The 17,652-nt window shown below is 34.4% G+C and overlaps 2 protein-coding genes across 2 annotated transcripts; one reads left to right on the plus strand and one right to left on the minus strand.

The window, feature by feature from the left end:
• Positions 1-5,488: 5,488 nt before the first annotated feature.
• Positions 5,489-12,775, plus strand: LOC114416890 (choline transporter protein 1-like). Its single transcript, XM_028381933.1, has 10 exons — positions 5,489-5,861; positions 6,445-6,803; positions 7,003-7,148; positions 7,692-7,875; positions 8,625-8,698; positions 8,781-8,894; positions 9,537-9,893; positions 10,583-10,843; positions 11,414-11,641; positions 12,326-12,775. Exons 1-10 carry the CDS (start codon positions 5,677-5,679, stop codon positions 12,515-12,517), a joined length of 2,100 nt encoding a protein of 699 aa, XP_028237734.1. The 5' UTR covers positions 5,489-5,676; the 3' UTR covers positions 12,518-12,775.
• Positions 12,776-14,305: 1,530 nt separating this feature from the next.
• On the minus strand, positions 14,306-15,769 carry LOC114416197 (protein ALP1-like). The gene is made up of 3 exons (XM_028381060.1): positions 15,518-15,769; positions 15,212-15,400; positions 14,306-15,121 (listed from the first exon to the last, which is right to left on the minus strand). The coding sequence occupies exons 1-3, from the start codon at positions 15,767-15,769 to the stop codon at positions 14,423-14,425; spliced, it is 1,140 nt and encodes a 379-aa protein (XP_028236861.1). The 3' UTR covers positions 14,306-14,422.
• Between the last annotated feature and the right edge of the window lie 1,883 nt (positions 15,770-17,652).

Below are 17,652 nucleotides of genomic sequence, written 5' to 3' on the forward strand. Positions count from 1 at the left end.
ACACAACTTGCCATTAGTCGGTCTCACCACCTAACATTTGTGGTTCTTGTGAAATGTTTCAAAAATGTCGCATTGAATATGTAAAACCTCAACCCAACAATGGCTATGCATCATTTGATAACGGTGTTATGCCTAGGACCTTTTGTCAATAGCCTATGCAAGAAACTAGCATCTGATCTTGACGAACTGCGGATGATAGCAGCTAAGTATATGCAGATTGAGGAGTTGTGTGAATACCGAAATTAGGTGCAAGTCGATGCGTTATACCCAATACACTCCTTTTACCACCTACAGATCCTATATTATGGATCGGGCCTTGGCCATCAACATTTTGACCATGCCCAAAAGAGCTAACACCCCACCAAAGGCCAACTACTCAAAATGTTGCATCTATCGCCGCAATTGTGGCCACTCGATGGAGGAATGCAGTGCCCTGAAGGACAAGATAGAAGAACTTGTTAAGCTTAATCACTTAAAGGAGTTCGTCCACAAGCCACGGTCGTATAGACTCGAGGGAAGGAGTAGACTAGAGTCTAGCCAGGGGAGGGACCGAGAACATGTAGGCCAATCAGAAAGGGGGAGGAGTCGGAGTCGCTCGAGGGAGAGGGAAGAAAAACCTCTCGACCAACAAGGTAGGTTATAAACACCATTGTCGGAGGTTTCATTGGGAGTGGGGCCCCTGCCTTTGCATGAAAAAGACACCTTCGGTAGATCCCATCTATCAACATGATCTCCCGACACCGAGTACCTAATATGTCACCCATAACCTTCACAACAGATGACTTCAAGGCGTCTATCCTGGTGCAGGACGACCTCGTGGTTATCATTCTTGAGATAGCCAACTGCACAGTCAAGAAGACCCTTGTAGACCAAGGAAGCTGGACCGACATCTTGTTTTGGAACTCCTTCAAACAGATGGATATACCCCAAGTCCAAAATCCTCCCACATGATGACCCCTTGTTCGGTTCTACAAGGAAACAGGTAGGGATGAAGGGCTATATTTGGCCTTACACCAAGTTCGGGCATAAGGGGCCATTATAGGAAAGACTAAAGATATGATACCCGATAGTGCATACTCACACATCGCACAACATACTCCTCAGTCTTCCCTCGCTCAATGCCCTCAGCGCAATTATTTCAACCCCTCACCTCATGATGAAGTTCTTGTAAGGCATTGAGACCATCATAACTGTGCATGCTGACTAGAGGACGATCAGAAAATGCTACATGGCTAGCCTTAGGTTATACCTTCATATGAGGGAGGGCCCCCCAAAAGATGTCCAATGTGCAAAGGTTAGGACGGAAGCCGAGAAGGTAGAAGGACTAGAGCTCGACCCCCGAACTAATGATAACTATCGAGTGAAGTTGGTAGTAGAGACGTCCGCTTTCCAGCTCGGACCTAATGAAGGATAGATCACTCAGTTGGGAAACCAACTACCCAATGACGATAACTACCAAATACAACAAGTTATCCACGAGCATGCTGACTTGTTTGCGCGGTCTGTGGTAGACATGCCTAACATCTATCTGAGCTTTCATTATCATAAGTTAGCCATATGTAAAGATGCTAAGCCAATTTCCTAGAGGAAAAGAAAAATGGGGGAAGAGAAGTGTCAGACAATACGACAAGAAGTGGCCAAGTTGATGGTTGCCCGGTTCATTAGAGAGATTGACTACTCGACTTGGCTCTCCAACGTGATCATGGTTAAGAAACCGAATGAGAAGTAGAGGACGTGTATGGACTACACAGATCTAAATCAAGCATGCCTGAAAGATGCATACCCACTCCTGAACATCGACTTCCTGGTAATGGAGCAGCCGTACATAGGTTACTGAGTTTTCTGGATGCATATTCCAGCTACAATCAAATAAGGATGGATCCCAAGAACGAGGAGAAAATGACATTCATCATCAAATCCGCAAACTTTGGTTACAAAGTCAAGCCCTTTGGATTGAAAAATGCTAAAGCAACGTATCAGCGTTTGATGGACAAAGTGTTCCAAGGCCAACTTGGACGAAAACTGGAAATTTACGTGAACGACATGGTGGTCAAATTTGATGACTTGACAACCCACTTGACGGCCTTAGAGGAATTTTTCGGCCAACTTAGAAAGTATAACATGAGGCTAAACCTTGAAAAGTATGTCTTTGGGGTAGAAAGAGGGAATTTTTTGGGTTTCATGCTCACCCACCAGGGAATACATGCTAACTTAGACAAATGTTAAGCCATCTTAGAGATGAAGAGTCACTGAAATGTGAAGGAGGCTCAAAGACTAGCCAACAAAATAGCTTCTTTGTTAAGGTTTTTGCCAAGAATTATCGAGAGGGCTAGACCCATTATGAACCTCCTCAAGAAGGCCAAAAAATTTGTTTGGGATGAAAAATGCAAAGAATCCTTTTGGCAGCTAAAAGTAACATTAGTGACACTTCTCGTCTTGTTGAAACTGGATACTAGGAACATTAGTGACACTTCTCACTGACTATCTATTGTCTTATAAGATAAATGTACAAACGTAAGCACTAGTTTTTACACTAAGAGAAATGCAACTTATTATAGCAGAGTTCAGAGTTTAAGTGTGACCACCAAGGCATTTTACAATGAAATATGTTTTTGAATCTTGTATAAGTTTTCTCTGATATTTATTGGAGCTTCTTCAAATATATTTGTTGAGAGCTTCTTCAAAGAGCTTCTTATCTCTTTCTTCGTCTACCTTCTTACATGGAGAGAAAATAGTCATTGAAGCGTTAAATGTTGCATTTAATGCCTTTCACTAACTAATAACTTTGATAAGATAAAACATTCTACATTTATCTTTTTTTTCATACTCAAAGTCGTCTGGTAGGGAGGGTATTTGCTTGTGTTAAAAAGTGTATTTTTATTCTTTTTTCTTGGCAAAATTGCATTTTTGGTCTCCCACTTTTGTTCCAATTTCGCATTTAGTCCCCCGATAATTTAATTCACAAATTTGGTCCCCCTTTTTTATAAATTTGTGCAATGTTAGTCCCGGACGCATCAATTGGATGTTGACCGTTAACCTCAAACGTTGATTGCCAAAAGTGTAAGCCTTTCTAGGCACATTCCTTGGGGTCGGAGAGGACTTTGTAGGCGTGTTGGAGTTCCTGGAACTGCACAGTGGCTTCTTCTTGGGAGAGACCCGATTTCACGAGCTTGTCTGGGTGGCGCTGGTAAAAAAAAAATGCAAGCCTTTCCAAAGAACCTCTCAGACGTTGACATGTGACATTCAACGTCTAAGGTTAATGGTCAACGTCTAATTGACGCGTTTGGGACCAACATTGCACAAATTTATAAAAAAAGAGGATCAAATTTATAAATTAAATTATCGGGGGACCAAATGCGAAATTGAAACAAAAATGGAGACCAAAAATACAATTTTATCCTTTTTTCTTGCTTATAGGCACATCTTTTGAAAAATAAAGTAGAACTTTTTGTTGATTTTTCCTTTTCACTTTCATGAATGATCTCTATATTATAACACATTGCAAGTTTCACAAATATCCCTGCATATAAGACTAGCTAACCAACACATATATGTAAATATATATGATCAAGTCACTTTGTTTAATCGTAAGATAATATCTTAGTTTGTTGTATGTTTGACTTCAAAACTTCTTATAAAAGATGTTCTATTTAAGAAAAAACATTCTAGTTTGTAGAATAAAACTCTTTACTAAATCAAAATAATTGAGGGTGCATTGTTTGTCTTTTGTCCTAACAACACTAAAACATATAAAATGAAAAATGTTTCTGTGTAAATTTTAAGAATTAATAGAAATAAAATTAAAACTAAGGTGTCTATGTGTGAAAAGAGGTAAAAAAAAATGAGATTCGAAACAATATGGTAATTAAATTAATTCATATGCTGCTACTCTATGTATATGTCTAATGTGTGAAATGTCAATTGATGAATGTTCATAGCGACGAATCAATCAAGCCAAAAAGTATGGGGAAAAAGAAAAAGGTAAAAATATAGTAAAGACTAAAGAGATACGAGATGTGTATAGCAAAGCAAAGAGACCTTTCAAAGAAGGAAAGAGGGAATTGAGGCAGTAGTGGGGCCCACCAATTTGCGGGTAATTTGCAATCCTTTGCATTTGAAGCTCCTGTATTATAATGACCAATCTCTGTCCGTATGATAATAATGCTCAACACCATCCAACTGTTTTTTTTTTTTTTTGTATGAAATGTCCGTAATAAAATATCTATTGATTTTTATCAGAAATTATAAGATAGATAAGATAAATATTTTTCTTTCAAACATAATTTATTATATACACAATGATAAATTAAGATTGATCCAACTGTTAATTATTGGTCCATAGATTTGGATTTTTTTATTATTTTAACTTAATCACTGTCCTTTCCTAAGTCTCAAAGCGGCGAAATCACCCAATTTAAAAAATTAACTCAAATTTCATATAGTTTTTAAGGACTTCCCATAATGGCTTGTCTCTCCAGGCTTCGGCTATAACGGCTCATTCTTCAGTCTGAACTCACTACTGAGAAAAAAAATAATAAAAATTTATTGGGAGTTAAAATGTTCATCCAACAAATTGTGTATTTATAAAGAAATTGAATTAGTTGTGTAAGTAGTATGAAACAATTATTAAACATTAAGCATTACAAATTGACGGTTGAGTTTTTCAATGAAATAATAACTAGACAGTTTTGTACTAGAAGAAAAGGACTGGACTGTTTAAGTTTTTTCTTCAATTCCAGCTTTCACAATGATGCAGGCTACTATTTACCTTAAGGATTAATAATAATAATAATAAATAAATAAATAAATAAATAAAATAAAACTTTACTTGTCATTGACTAAATAATTTGATGTAATTATTTCGTGAATTCAATTAAGTAATTATAGCTTATATAAAACTTAGTAATTATAAGCAATTATATATAAGAGATAATTACTTAATTAATTAAGATTTAAAAAATAATTAATTTAGTTGATAATAATAAATTTATCTTAAATTTATAATTTAAAGGTTTATCAATATATTTTTTTCTTGTTGAAATGAGAAATATTTTTAATTTAAAAATAATTAATATAACATTATAAATTAAGTCTTATAAAAAAAATAAAAATTATTTTAAATTCAAGTCTTATAAATTAAAATAGAAGAAATATGACTCATCCATATAAATGAAATAAACACACATTTATTAGAATTTAACTTTATAAAAAAGTGCTAAGTCAAAAACTGTTAATCTTAATTAAAGTAACCTTAAATTTAATGCACTTTGAATTAAAAACAAATACATTCTTTCTCACTTCATTAAAAGATTTTTCTTAGTAATGTTGGAGACACTACTGTTATGCAGTTAAGCCGAGCACAAGCTAGTAACAACTAGCAAGCACACTCCGAGTTTGGTCTTGGAGAAGCCACAAAACACGCACTTAAAAAAAAAACACACCCACTTTAGAAAATCTCTGTCTTAACATGTCATAAACTTTTCATTATTATATAAACGCAAATCTAAACACACTTGCTTTTTCACACTGGCTTTCACGCTCCCCTAGCTTTTGTTTGTGTTTCTGCTTTGCCCCTTCTCCTTCTTCAGTTGTTCTTCTTCCTTTTCACTCTGCTATCTCTGAATGCTAAATTGAACCAAAGCTTGCAACTTGGTAAAGACAAAAACACTTGCAAAAATGAGGGGTCCTTTGGGTGCAGTAATAGGAAGGTACCCATCAAGTGATGGAGTTACCCAAATGGGTGGAATCATAAGGCACAACAGGAAATGCAGGGACATCATTGTTCTTGTGATCTTCATAGCTTTTTGGATAGCAATGATTGTCAACTCCAGCTTTGGTTTCAACCAAGGAAACCCACTGAGGTGAGCAATCTTAAAGTTTCCAACTTTTTTTTTATCTGTGTTGGAGCTGTGAGTGGAGTTTCTGCAATTGCCAAGTTGTGGTTTTGAATGCAGGGTTTGACACGTGGGGTGTTGTCTCTCAATGGAGTTCTTTTATAGAGCTTATTGTTTGGTGAAATTTGTGATGGATGCATTTTTGTAGCTAGTTTTTTATGATTATCTACTTTTCCTTTTTTGTTTTTGAGGCTTTGAGTAGCTTACTTAATTAGGAATTTATAAAAAAAATATTTTTTCTTAGTAAATGGGTTTTCTCATTTTTGTGTAAGGCATGGTTAGGATTTTACATGAAATTCTGATTCAAGGTAACATGTGGGTCTAATCATTCAATTATGATTTTGGCAAATGTTTGCTTACTGAGTTTGTCACAACATGTTCTTTTTCAACTGGGGATCAAATTTTGTTGTTTGTTTGGCTGCTGAAGAACTTAAAAGCAGGAGGGGGCATTTGATTGTGTAGCTGTAGCAGCATGAAGTTCATAACTTTTATTCTCCATTTTGCTGCTATCTTTATGTAACTTGTGATTACTGTCACTATGACTTACCAGGCTTACTTATGGACTTGACTACAAAGGGAATGTGTGTGGGGACAAGCATGCACACCCTGGCCTTAGTGAATTAGAGCTCAGATATTGGCAAAATCCTAATCAGGTTTATCAGAGTGGATTGAAGGATAGCCAATTCAAACTGGCTGATGCCCGCAGTATATGCTTGTCGGAGTGCCCTATGCCTTCAGAAGATTCCCTTAATTGGGTGTGTGATTATCCTGAAGGAGATATTCGTCTTTCGATGAAAGATTGGATTAATAGGAACTATGATTATTTTGAGTTCCTTACACCAGAAATGAGAAACTCGTCTCTTCAACTACAGGGTCCTTGTTATCCTGTCATATTTCCCACTGTAAATGGTGAGCAAACTGTTCCCTTCTGATGCATTCATAAATTCATATTTTTTTGTATGCTTGCAAATGGTTATGTGAATGCATTGCTTTGATTTTTGAGCACGGTTGCATGTTGTTCTTTGGGAGGCTTTCGTAGAGAACTTTCAATCTCCTTAATATTACGAGTTTTGTTGTACCCGGTTCCTAATGCATATTTTTTGTCTAGTTTATTGGAATTGCCAATTTATTGCTCGGGCGTCAAATACATCTTTGAAGCATTGGCAGCAGATGGGTGGAGTTAACATCAACGAAGACATTGTTATTGACAAGTCAATTCACAAGTCTATTAATTCTCGGTCAGCTGTCTTAGAGGTTAAAAATTTTCAACTTCCTACTTTTTTTATTTATTAGTATAATGATTGGAATTTATCCAGGGAAAGCATAACCACTCAAAATCAATATTCTTTCTGTGTGTATATTGTATTATTGGCATGTTAGTGTTAATAAAAGAGATGAGCAATTGAAGTAAGTAAGAAGATCTTGGAAAAGACCTTATACCTATTTTCTCCAAACATTTTAGATGACAACTGATTTGTGTAGTTCATTGATTGCAATATCATCTCTCTTTGTCCATATTAGACAGATGGCTAATACTTAAAAGAAAGGTTCTTGGTCAGATTGAAAATGCTAATAGTTTAGTGAAGGAGTAAACATAATTGATGGTTTTTGAGATGCATTATGTCTTGAATCTTGATCCCATATCTATTTCCACCTCTCCTATCTTTATCAAATTTATACTCTTACTAAGTGCACCTGCACCATACTTTTCTTACCTGTATTTTGTTTGTTGCGCCATTCAGTGTCCTGCATATTACTTGCCATGGAATTTCAATGTGACTTGATTTGTATTTGCAGAGATACATGGCAGACATAGGAAAGGCATGGCCTGTGCTGATTGTCTGCGGAGGGATTTTGCCTCTTTTTCTGTCTGTGATTTGGCTGATGATGATTCGACATTTTGTTGCTGCTATGCCTTGGATAACAGTTGTTCTCTTTAATGTTCTAATAATATCTGTCACAATGTTCTACTACCTAAAAGGTTGGGAACTCTGCTTGGCTGTTTCAATTTTATTTATTTTTTAAAACAAATACGGGTGTTTTCATGAAAATATCATTATACGAATGCCAACATGAAATCTGAATACTCATTTTTGATTAGTGTCCTTTTTGTTCCTCCTTTGTCCATTCTATTATTTAATGCTTTGCTCCTTCCAGCAGCATGGCCTCTTTTATCTTTTGAGATTACTGTTCACATGAAGACCTTGTATCAACTGTACTGTATATCCTAGTTGATATATCCTATCAAATAGAAACACACCTCATTGCTGGATTTTGTATTAAGACAGAGGAAAAACCATTGTTTGTCACTTAATACTGATATTTTGTTTTACAACTTACAATAAAACCAGAAAATGGATTCCCAGGACAGACACAAGCTAGACTCATTCTACACATGTTTTGGTAAAATATTTAGCATACTACTTGAAAGAAACAACATTTTGAGATTTATTTCTTATGAATATTGGATTAGTGAGAAATGAAAATTCTAGATTATTGAGTTTTTTTCTTGGAGATTGTATTTTGACAGAAGAATTATTGATTTAGATCTTATAATATACTATTCTTTCTATAACTTTATATTTGTTAGTGATTCTAGTTGATCTCTATTCTCATATTACTGTGTTGAATTGTCTAGCCAAATAATATTCTTAATTTTAGTTTTTTTATCTGGTTGTTGGACAAACATCTGTCAACAATGCTGAATTATTTTTTCTTCCTAATTTTCAGCTGGATGGATTGGAAATGATGCGATTTCTCCCATCATTGGTGAGCATGACCCATACATTAGTGTATATGGGAGGGTAAGTACCATTGGGATTGAGTTTTCTTTGTCTCTCAATTATTATTGCATATAGATCTAATGAAAAGATTTCACACTTTTAGGAGCTGACTCATATACGAGTTGTCACTATACTTATGACCTTTATCATGGTTGTTGCCATTCTTACATCAATTGCCATTGTTCGCCGCATCCTTATGGCAACATCTGTCCTGAAAGTAAGCATCACTTTATGATATGCAATTATTTAATTATTATTACATTGTTTATTTTTATTCATTGGGTTGATATCTGATAGCCATCATATGTAACTTTTGGACCTTATCAAGTACTACTACACTATGGGTAACCGGCTACTGAGGACTAGGCAGTTGGGGTAAATGTATAGATCTGTTCAGGGAAAATAATACTTCAAAGCCAGTGCTCATTTTGCTTATTTTACGTCTGGCAATGGAAGTACTACTCACAGCTTTATCCAACTATTGCCATGTAGATTTAACTTGTCATTCCTCTTATTTTAACAATGAATGAATGCTGAAGCTTTTTTCCTCCTCTCTGACAAGTGACAACTGTACTTTCACAAACCGTAACATGTTTTGTGTTGATATATAATATATCTCATCCTCATTGAATGATCTCCACCCAGTGTGCACACACACAAATGCGTGTGCACTCTTCTGTAACTTTTACCCCCATATAATGTGTAGTGTTTGCACATCCTCTTGTCACAATGTCAAACATAACTTTTTGACAAACTTGTTGCACTTATGCTAGAATCACTAATAACTAAAACTATAATTTTCATTATTTCCGTTACCCCAAGTCAGTCGATTTTATTGATTTCATGCAATTTTTAACAGGTTGCTGCAAAAGTGATAGGAGAAGTTCAAGCCCTCATTATTTTCCCTCTCATACCATATACTGTCCTTGCAGTCTTTTACATGTTCTGGATTTCAGCTGCTCTCCATTTGTTCAGCTCTGGCCAGGTTGTTCAGAATAATTGCAACTCTAACTGCTGCACATATGATCTTATTGCAAAACGGGTAAACTGTGATCGTTGTTGTGGTTATAGCATTCATTACACACCACATATTGGAGTTGCCATCCTTTTCCACCTATTTGGGTGTTATTGGGCTACACAATTTTTCATAGCTTGCTCCTCAACAGTGATTGCTGGGTCTGTCGCCTCGTATTACTGGGCACGCGGTGAAACATCTGTAAGTCATGTGCCTAATTCAAAATGTATAAGGCAATTTAGGAATTTCATTGATTGTTTCATGCATTGGAGTAAGTAGAACTCCATTTTTATTAGAATGAACAATTTGTGGTTCCCGCCTAAGCAGTCATAGTTTATTATTTGAGTTCAGAGGTGGTTTGCTGATCAGTATAAGTAGCATTATGAATTATTCAAATATGACTTGTTCTATCAATTATAAGGATAATATGGTGCACAATTGTGTTTAACTACTTGTGTCAAATGGTCCTATCTGGATAAACTTCTCAACAAGAACCTAAAGTGATTTAAGTTTCTTCTAGAAGTTAAAATTAACTTATGCATAAGTTAAAATAAGCTTTTGAAAAAGTTAAATACTAAAACTTCTATAAATTAACTTATGCAAAAACTAATTTTAACTTATGGAAAAAACTTAATTCATTTTATCTTTTTTTTTTTCTCTCCCTATAAGCGCTTATTGTTTAGTTTATCTAAACAGAGCCAATGTCAAGGACTTAAGGCAGATTTGCACCTACATAAAAAAGCCAAATTCAGACCTAACTTGCAAACTGCTAGTACTTGCTTGGTTTAATTATTTCAATTTGATAATCTATTAATTAAGCATATTGTTTTGACACGTACAAAAATTCTTTTATCCATTTTACTAAATATGATTCATATTTCTCCATGCAGCCAGAAATTCCTTTTCTTTCTGTCTTTTCCTCCATGAAGAGGCTTATGCGTTACAGTCTTGGGTCTGTGGCTCTTGGCTCTCTGATTGTATCATTCGTAGAATCAATCCGCTTTCTGCTTGAAGCTATTCGTCGTAAACTGAAAGTCTCAAGTCATGGGCATGACAGCTGCTTAGGCAAGGCTGCATACCAATTTTCTCAATGTTTTCTCAGGTGTATTGAATGGACCATCAAGTCAGTAAACCGAAATGGTTACATCATGGTAAATTTTATAAATCTACAGTATCTACCGCAAAGAAGTTTTTTATGCACGCATCATGTGATAGCATGTGTTTGGCTATTGTGGTGCAATACTTATTCTAAAGATTAGGGATATAGTAAGGGCCAATAGAATGAAAGCTGATTCTCTTGTACTTGTTGCATTGTGGTTGATGTGTTCCTTAGAGGCTGAAATTCATTTCCCTGCTTTGGTTGTGTATTCATAGAGAGCAAAACATGTCCCAGAGCTGTATTCTAGTAAGTTGCTTAGAGAAAATGTTGGTTTAGTTCTATGAAAAAGAGTAAAAGAGATGATGATAAGTATGCTTAGTTAAAAGTTATTTACCTCAGATTGTCTTATCTGCCACTGCCACATACTTGTAGCATTAAAATGTTTCTAATTGACATGACAATGCATCTTGCTTTAGACTTATTCTGATTTAAAATCTTTAATTTCTCAAGTATCTTCTTGATGCCTGTTGATTGCTATAATGGGAAAAAGTTTCTTTAGACATCGTTACTTTTTTTTTTGTTTACTTTGTTTTGAACTTGAGTATCTTTTTGGCACCTGCAGATTGCTATAACTGGCAAAAGTTTCTTTAGCGCTTCTTTTATTGCAACAGAACTGATCATGAATAACATTCTAAAGATTGGCCGGCTTAACGTGATAGGAGATGTCATTTTGTTCCTTGGAAAACTGTGTGTCAGCCTCTCATGTGCTTTGTTTGCGTTCCTCATGTTGGACACACACAAGTACAACTCTGCTCATAACAAGACCTCATCTCCACTCTTACCTGTTGTGGTATGTTTTTTATAATCTAATTATGTGATTAGATGGCAAGAATCAGTTTCCATTTAACAAAAGCCCAAAGAAAAAGGCAATTCAGTATTTGAATGTGCTATTATTGAACTTCATAGCTTTCATCTCCAATAAAATGGTTGTTATATAGAATTTTCAAATAAATTCATATCACAATTATTTTTTCCTACATTAGTCCATGTGTTGCAGCCTATAGCTGTTTACAGAACTTGCCATTTATAATATGTTTGGATACACGCTGGACTCACTAGTCTCGCGTTCCAAAGCTCAAATTTGTGACACAACAAATTGTTGCTTTTACTTGAACATCCATTTTCTGGATTGAGTACGGATAAACAAGGACTAACTTTTGCATTTAACGTTTCCATAATGGATAAAATGCTATAGAAGGACCAAGAGCTGGAAAATACTTGCCAAAATGAAAGTCTAGTAATTGAACAATAATTATCAAAAGAGTTTAATGCCTATGCACTCACAGTGTAAAATAATTTTATACTTTTATCCAATCACAAATCACCTTTTGAATTACTTTAAGATAATTATTTTAAAAGTCAACAAACTTACAATACATGATGGATTGTGATTAGATAACTGTGTAAAACATTTTACACTATCAGTGCATAACCCTTTTTCCCTTATCAGAATCTTATTTTGTCTACCATGCAGGTTTGCTGGGCTCTTGGATACATTGTTGCAACCCTTTTCTTTGCAGTTGTGGAGATGTCAATTGATACCATAGTTCTCTCATTCTGCCAGGATTCTGAAGAGCACCAAGGGACAGCACAGTATGCTCCACCCCTTCTCGTTGAGACACTCAGTGACCAAAATGAGATGCAGAGACTCACACAAGGACCCTAATGAAACTTGTCCTTGTGTAATTTTCGCTAAATATGACAACATTTATATATTTTTATTAAGGTGCATATTTTTGCCACCGTAGTTCTGTTCTTACATCACTTGTATATATATTATACTGTTACAATGGTGGACTAAGGTGGGTTGGCGAGGCTACCTTTTGACAAATGGGTTATCATGGGCGCAAAGATAGCACATTCATTATTATCCTTTCCTTATATTATTAAAATATTTTTCTCAAAAGTGCATCTTCTGATGAAATAGTGAAGTTTACAAGTTGAGGCTTGTTTGTTCCTTTCCAACTTATACTGCAAAATTCCAATTTTTTTTTACCAAATGTGCCGGTTTAAAAAACTATTGTGATAAAATTGTGTACTCTTTTTTTCGTGAGGAGCAAGGTTTTAAGATATAAGGTTATCTAGTGTAACTTGTATTGATGTGTATGATAAGTATGTTGATTTTTATATAGTTAATATTAATAGTCATTTATTATGATTTTTGGTTGATTAATACAGTATTTGTTTTTATATTTGTGCACAACAATTAGTTAACAAGTGTAGAGATTATAAAGAGGTAAAGTAGTTTATGTTAGGTTTAAATGCAATTTTTTTGTGTTCATTGTGTCCATTTAAACCTAACATAAACTACTTTAAGTTAATGTTGCAGTTATATGGTTGTCCATTGGGGTAAAACAAATAGGCTTTTGCTATTGCACTCCTCCCAGTTATATGGTTGTCCATTGGGGTAAAATCAATAGTCTTGTGCTGTTGCACCCCTTCCATCCATTTTTATTTATTAAACATATAATTTAGGTCGGCAGCTTGAAAAGTTGTTCAGTCCTTGATTGAGTTGGCCTAATGTATTTATTTAAACCAAGATGCATATAAAGGCATCAAGCCAACACAATCTAGGTTTGAATAAGCCATCGACCTAGACTTTATGTTTAATAAAAAAATAAAAGGGGAAAGTGCATTTAATAAATGGGAGAAGTGCAATAGCAAAAACCCATTGGTCTTATCCCAATGGACAGCCCTATAAACATGAGAATAATTCATTTTTGTCCCTCTTTCTCCTTCACCTTATTTTCACCCCACACAACCCATCTCCATCGCACCAATGCCGCGCGCCATCACCTTCGTCCAGATCTGAACCCAATGATCCCAATGTCATTGCAACAATGGCCATTCACACTGCGCGTTCTCATTGCCCCCTTGAGCAAACACTTCCAATTTGCATCAATATAGACCCATCAAGCCAAATCTTCACTATGATCTGTTCTCAGAGTGCAGAGGAAAAAGAGGGAAACGAGAAATGAAAGCATATTTTGTTTTTGGGTCGAAAATAAACGATAATTTCATTATTTTTTTTACACTGCATTCACAAAGTAACAAAAATAGGATGTTGTTGTATAATGTGCAATAAAGTCAAATTTTTATTGCGTCTTTTTTTCCACAATCTTTCATAAAATAAGGGAAACACAATTCTATTATACAATTATACAACAAAATAAGGGGGGTGTATTGGATTGGAATTTTGACAGAATATTTTGACAAAAACAATCTTGAAGATTTTAAAAGATTATGTGTGATTGTATTGATTTTGTGGGATTTTAAAAGATTTTTTTTAAAAGACTTTTTACAATCAGGATTCTTAACCCAAGATTTTAATGGATTTCTAACACAGATTTTTAAGATTTCAAAGTACTTTATGGATTTTTAAGATTTTGAAAGATTAATACATTTTAAACAAAAAAATAACGGAAGTTACAAAAGTGAATGAAAAAGATGATAAATAAATTATAATGTTTGAATAAAGAAAATAAAAACGATAGAAATTTTAAACCTTTTAATAACAAAGTCATTATTGCCTAAAAAAATAATAACAAAGTGATTCTCACTTCATGTTCGCCTAATTATTAGCATTTCTCCACATATCTGAACCTATATTAGTCCTCCATATATTAGTATCTTCTCGTTCCTGCTCTTGTGTTTGAACAATGGGTTCATGATCATTGTCTTCGTAATTTGGTAACACTGAAGATGAAGATGAAGACTCGTCAGTAGGTTCCACTGGAAATTCATCAGAACGACATTCTTTGCGAAGAAAATTATGAAGTGCTGCACATGCCAACACAAGCTCTGCTTGTGTTTTAAATAGAAATGGAGGTGCTGACTTAAAAATTGTGAACCGCGATTTAAAAATACCAAATATCCTCTCAATCACATTCCTTAAGGATGCATGCCGAAGATTAAATAATTCCTTTTCATTTTCATGGTCATTACCGTGACCTGCAAAATCTTGTAGATGATATCGTACACCTCGATATGGGGCTAAAAATTTGCGTCGATTAGGAAATCCACAATCCACCAGATAATACTTACCTTGGGGCACTTTAAGTCCATTCTTCCTTGCCAAAACATCACTTAACACCTTGGAATCATGTGCTGAACCCTCCCACCCGCTAAGAACGTACATGAATTCCAAATCAAAGTTACAAGCAGCTAATACATTTTGTGATATATTTCCATGACGATCACGATAACTGCTTACATCTCGTCCTTTTACTGATGCGGGAATATGTGTACCATCAATAGCTCCAATGCAATCCTAAAGTGTGTGTATCAATAATCATAAATATTATTATAATAATCACAATTATAATTATAATTTTGTTATAATTAGATAATGATCACATACCTTAAAATAAGGATAAAACCTTGTGCTTTCCCTTATTTTTTCAGGCACAGTTGAGCTTGGTCTAACCATTAAATCAGGTGCTAATGAGTTCAGAGCTTTCAAAATCTTGTGAAAATTTTCACTTGTAGCAAATTGTGATCGGCCAAATGTATTGCGGATTACACAATATCGAGTGTTCTGGCCGACAATCTGTAGGAATGATGCAAGCATTTCTTCAACACAAATAAATCTTGTATCCTCCAAAGGTGTTTTTTCTCTTATAATCGTGCACAACTTTCGAAATACATCAGGATACATCCTATATACTTGTCGAAAGATTGCAGGATCATCGTTTAATGCTTTGTGTATATAGTCATATCCCCGACTAGTAATTTGTCGTCGAGTTAATGGACGTTCAATATGTTCACCACGCATCATATTCAAAAACTGATTTAATATATCTATTAAAGCATAAATTGCCATCACATATGTGTATGTGGCTTCATAAAATTCTTCATTTGTTTCCTCGTCATCTATATCTTCATCATTTGTATCTTCATTATATATATCTCCATCCATTTCTTCGTTCTTTATGTCATGGTCATGGTTATAAGTCAATATCAAAGTTAATATCAAAGTTAATACAAATTCATATATAAAATAAATATAACTAAAGTTTAACCACAACAATTTCACAAAATATATAACCTAAATACTTCAACCATAATAGTTCGACCAAAAAACAAACCAAATATTTCAACCAAAATACAACCATAATAGTTCGACCAAAAAACAAACCAAATACTTCAACCAAAATAGAGACCCAAAAGATATAGTTCAACAAACTCACGATGTTTAAAATAGTATGTTAATAATAGATGATCAAAATATTAATTATTCCCTAACTTAAAGTTTATCCAAGATGAGCGTTCTTCCGGTGACATCTTCAAGAAAAAATCCTTTTTTGCTTTAGTATTTAACAATTCAGCTGTCTTGAAACGCGTTATGTCATCCAAATTTGGAATTTCTTTTATAACATCCCAAATAATACCCTCGAGCTCTCTATCTCTATCTCTATCTTTTTCTCTTTTCTCCATCATGTTGGATATTTTTTCAAAATTCACAGCAATAGTCCCAATGCCAACAGAAAGATTTTCCAGAACGTTGCCTTGATTGTTGATCCCAACAGCGCTTGAACTCCCTCCATACTCGGATCTCCTTCGCTTGTGACAGTTTTATTTTTCTATGGGAACCTCTGAATCTAAAGGGGGGTGGGATGGTGGACTTGGTTGGTTTGGTGATGGAGGCTGATATGCTGGTTCATAGTTATTTGGTGTTATGAATGTATCACTATTAGGATCATATGAAAATTCTTCTATCCCAACAGTTCTATTTTTTGGCTCAAAAGTTGTTGCATCAGTATCATCTGGATCGACTGATATAGAATTATTCCCGCTAGAAACTCCACCCCCAACAACGATCTTTAAATACTCATAATCAACCATACTTTTTCCTCGAAGTTTGCTGTGACTTGGGTGGGACTAAAAAAAAAATCATTGTTAATATACTACAAATATTATAATTTACTAAATTTATAACTATTAATATATTTAAAAGATTATGAACTTAGCTCACCTTTAAGTAATCTTTCCATACATCCTCATGAGCAGTGAAAGTTTTTCCAATTGGGTCCCATCCAAAGCCAGAGTTGTTGTGCATAAGGGTTGACATCATGTTATACTGGTTTCGAAACCACTTCATCCGACTCAAATAATGACTATAAGTTTTAGGGAATTTAATTTTTGCATTGAGTTGAGGAAGTATTATTCGTTTTACATTTTGTTTGCTAAGTGACCCATTGGCATCACGCAATCCCCTATTCATAGCATCCACCAAGAGGTGCAACAACTCATTGGTATCCTCCATAGTCCAAGATACATAATTATCTTTGTCTCTACTCTTTCCTTTGTTATTTTCTTGTGAATCCCCCATTTGATCGCTAATATATATATAAGAAACTAGTTATTTGACAAAAATAGTTATTGTTTCCTAATTGTCAAAAGTATAGTGACTATATCCCGAATAATATACAATTCAATAGAAAAACCAATAAAAAACTACCTAATAATAAAATAAGGGTCATGCTAACATGCGCACTTAGGGCACATGTTAAGGATACTTCCAATAGTAACTATGTCTTAAAAACAATAATTTTTGACTTTTAAAAAAGTAAATTGCACAACTTTCAATACAAAATTTCTATACATAATACACTAACAAGTGTCTTAAGGGCACATGTTAGCATTTTCCATAAAAATAATACTCATATATCATAAAATCATTTAAAAAAAAACTATTAACAAAATAACAATAATAATAACACAATAACAATTAAAAAATTATTAACACAATAATAATAATAATAACACGCTGTCAAAAAAATAATAATAACACATTAATAA

Source organism: Glycine soja, chromosome 6 (assembly GCF_004193775.1).
Source record: "Glycine soja cultivar W05 chromosome 6, ASM419377v2, whole genome shotgun sequence".
Lineage (NCBI taxonomy): Eukaryota > Viridiplantae > Streptophyta > Magnoliopsida > Fabales > Fabaceae > Glycine > Glycine soja.

What these genes read in the sequence shown, in the direction of transcription:
- LOC114416197 (XM_028381060.1), bottom strand. Translation starts at nt 15,769, where the DNA reads ATGGATGGAGATATATATAATGAAGATACAAATGATGAAGATATAGAT. An exon ending in ATCCTGCAATCTTTCGACAA is followed by an intron (nt 15,401 to 15,517) that starts GTATATAGGATG and finishes TCATTCCTACAG; the next exon opens with ATTGTCGGCCAGAACACTCG. An exon ending in GGTTTTATCCTTATTTTAAG is followed by an intron (nt 15,122 to 15,211) that starts GTATGTGATCAT and finishes CACACACTTTAG; the next exon opens with GATTGCATTGGAGCTATTGA.
- LOC114416890 (XM_028381933.1), top strand. Translation starts at nt 5,677, where the DNA reads ATGAGGGGTCCTTTGGGTGCAGTAATAGGAAGGTACCCATCAAGTGAT. An exon ending in TGGCAACATCTGTCCTGAAA is followed by an intron (nt 8,895 to 9,536) that starts GTAAGCATCACT and finishes AATTTTTAACAG; the next exon opens with GTTGCTGCAAAAGTGATAGG. An exon ending in ACCGAAATGGTTACATCATG is followed by an intron (nt 10,844 to 11,413) that starts GTAAATTTTATA and finishes TGGCACCTGCAG; the next exon opens with ATTGCTATAACTGGCAAAAG.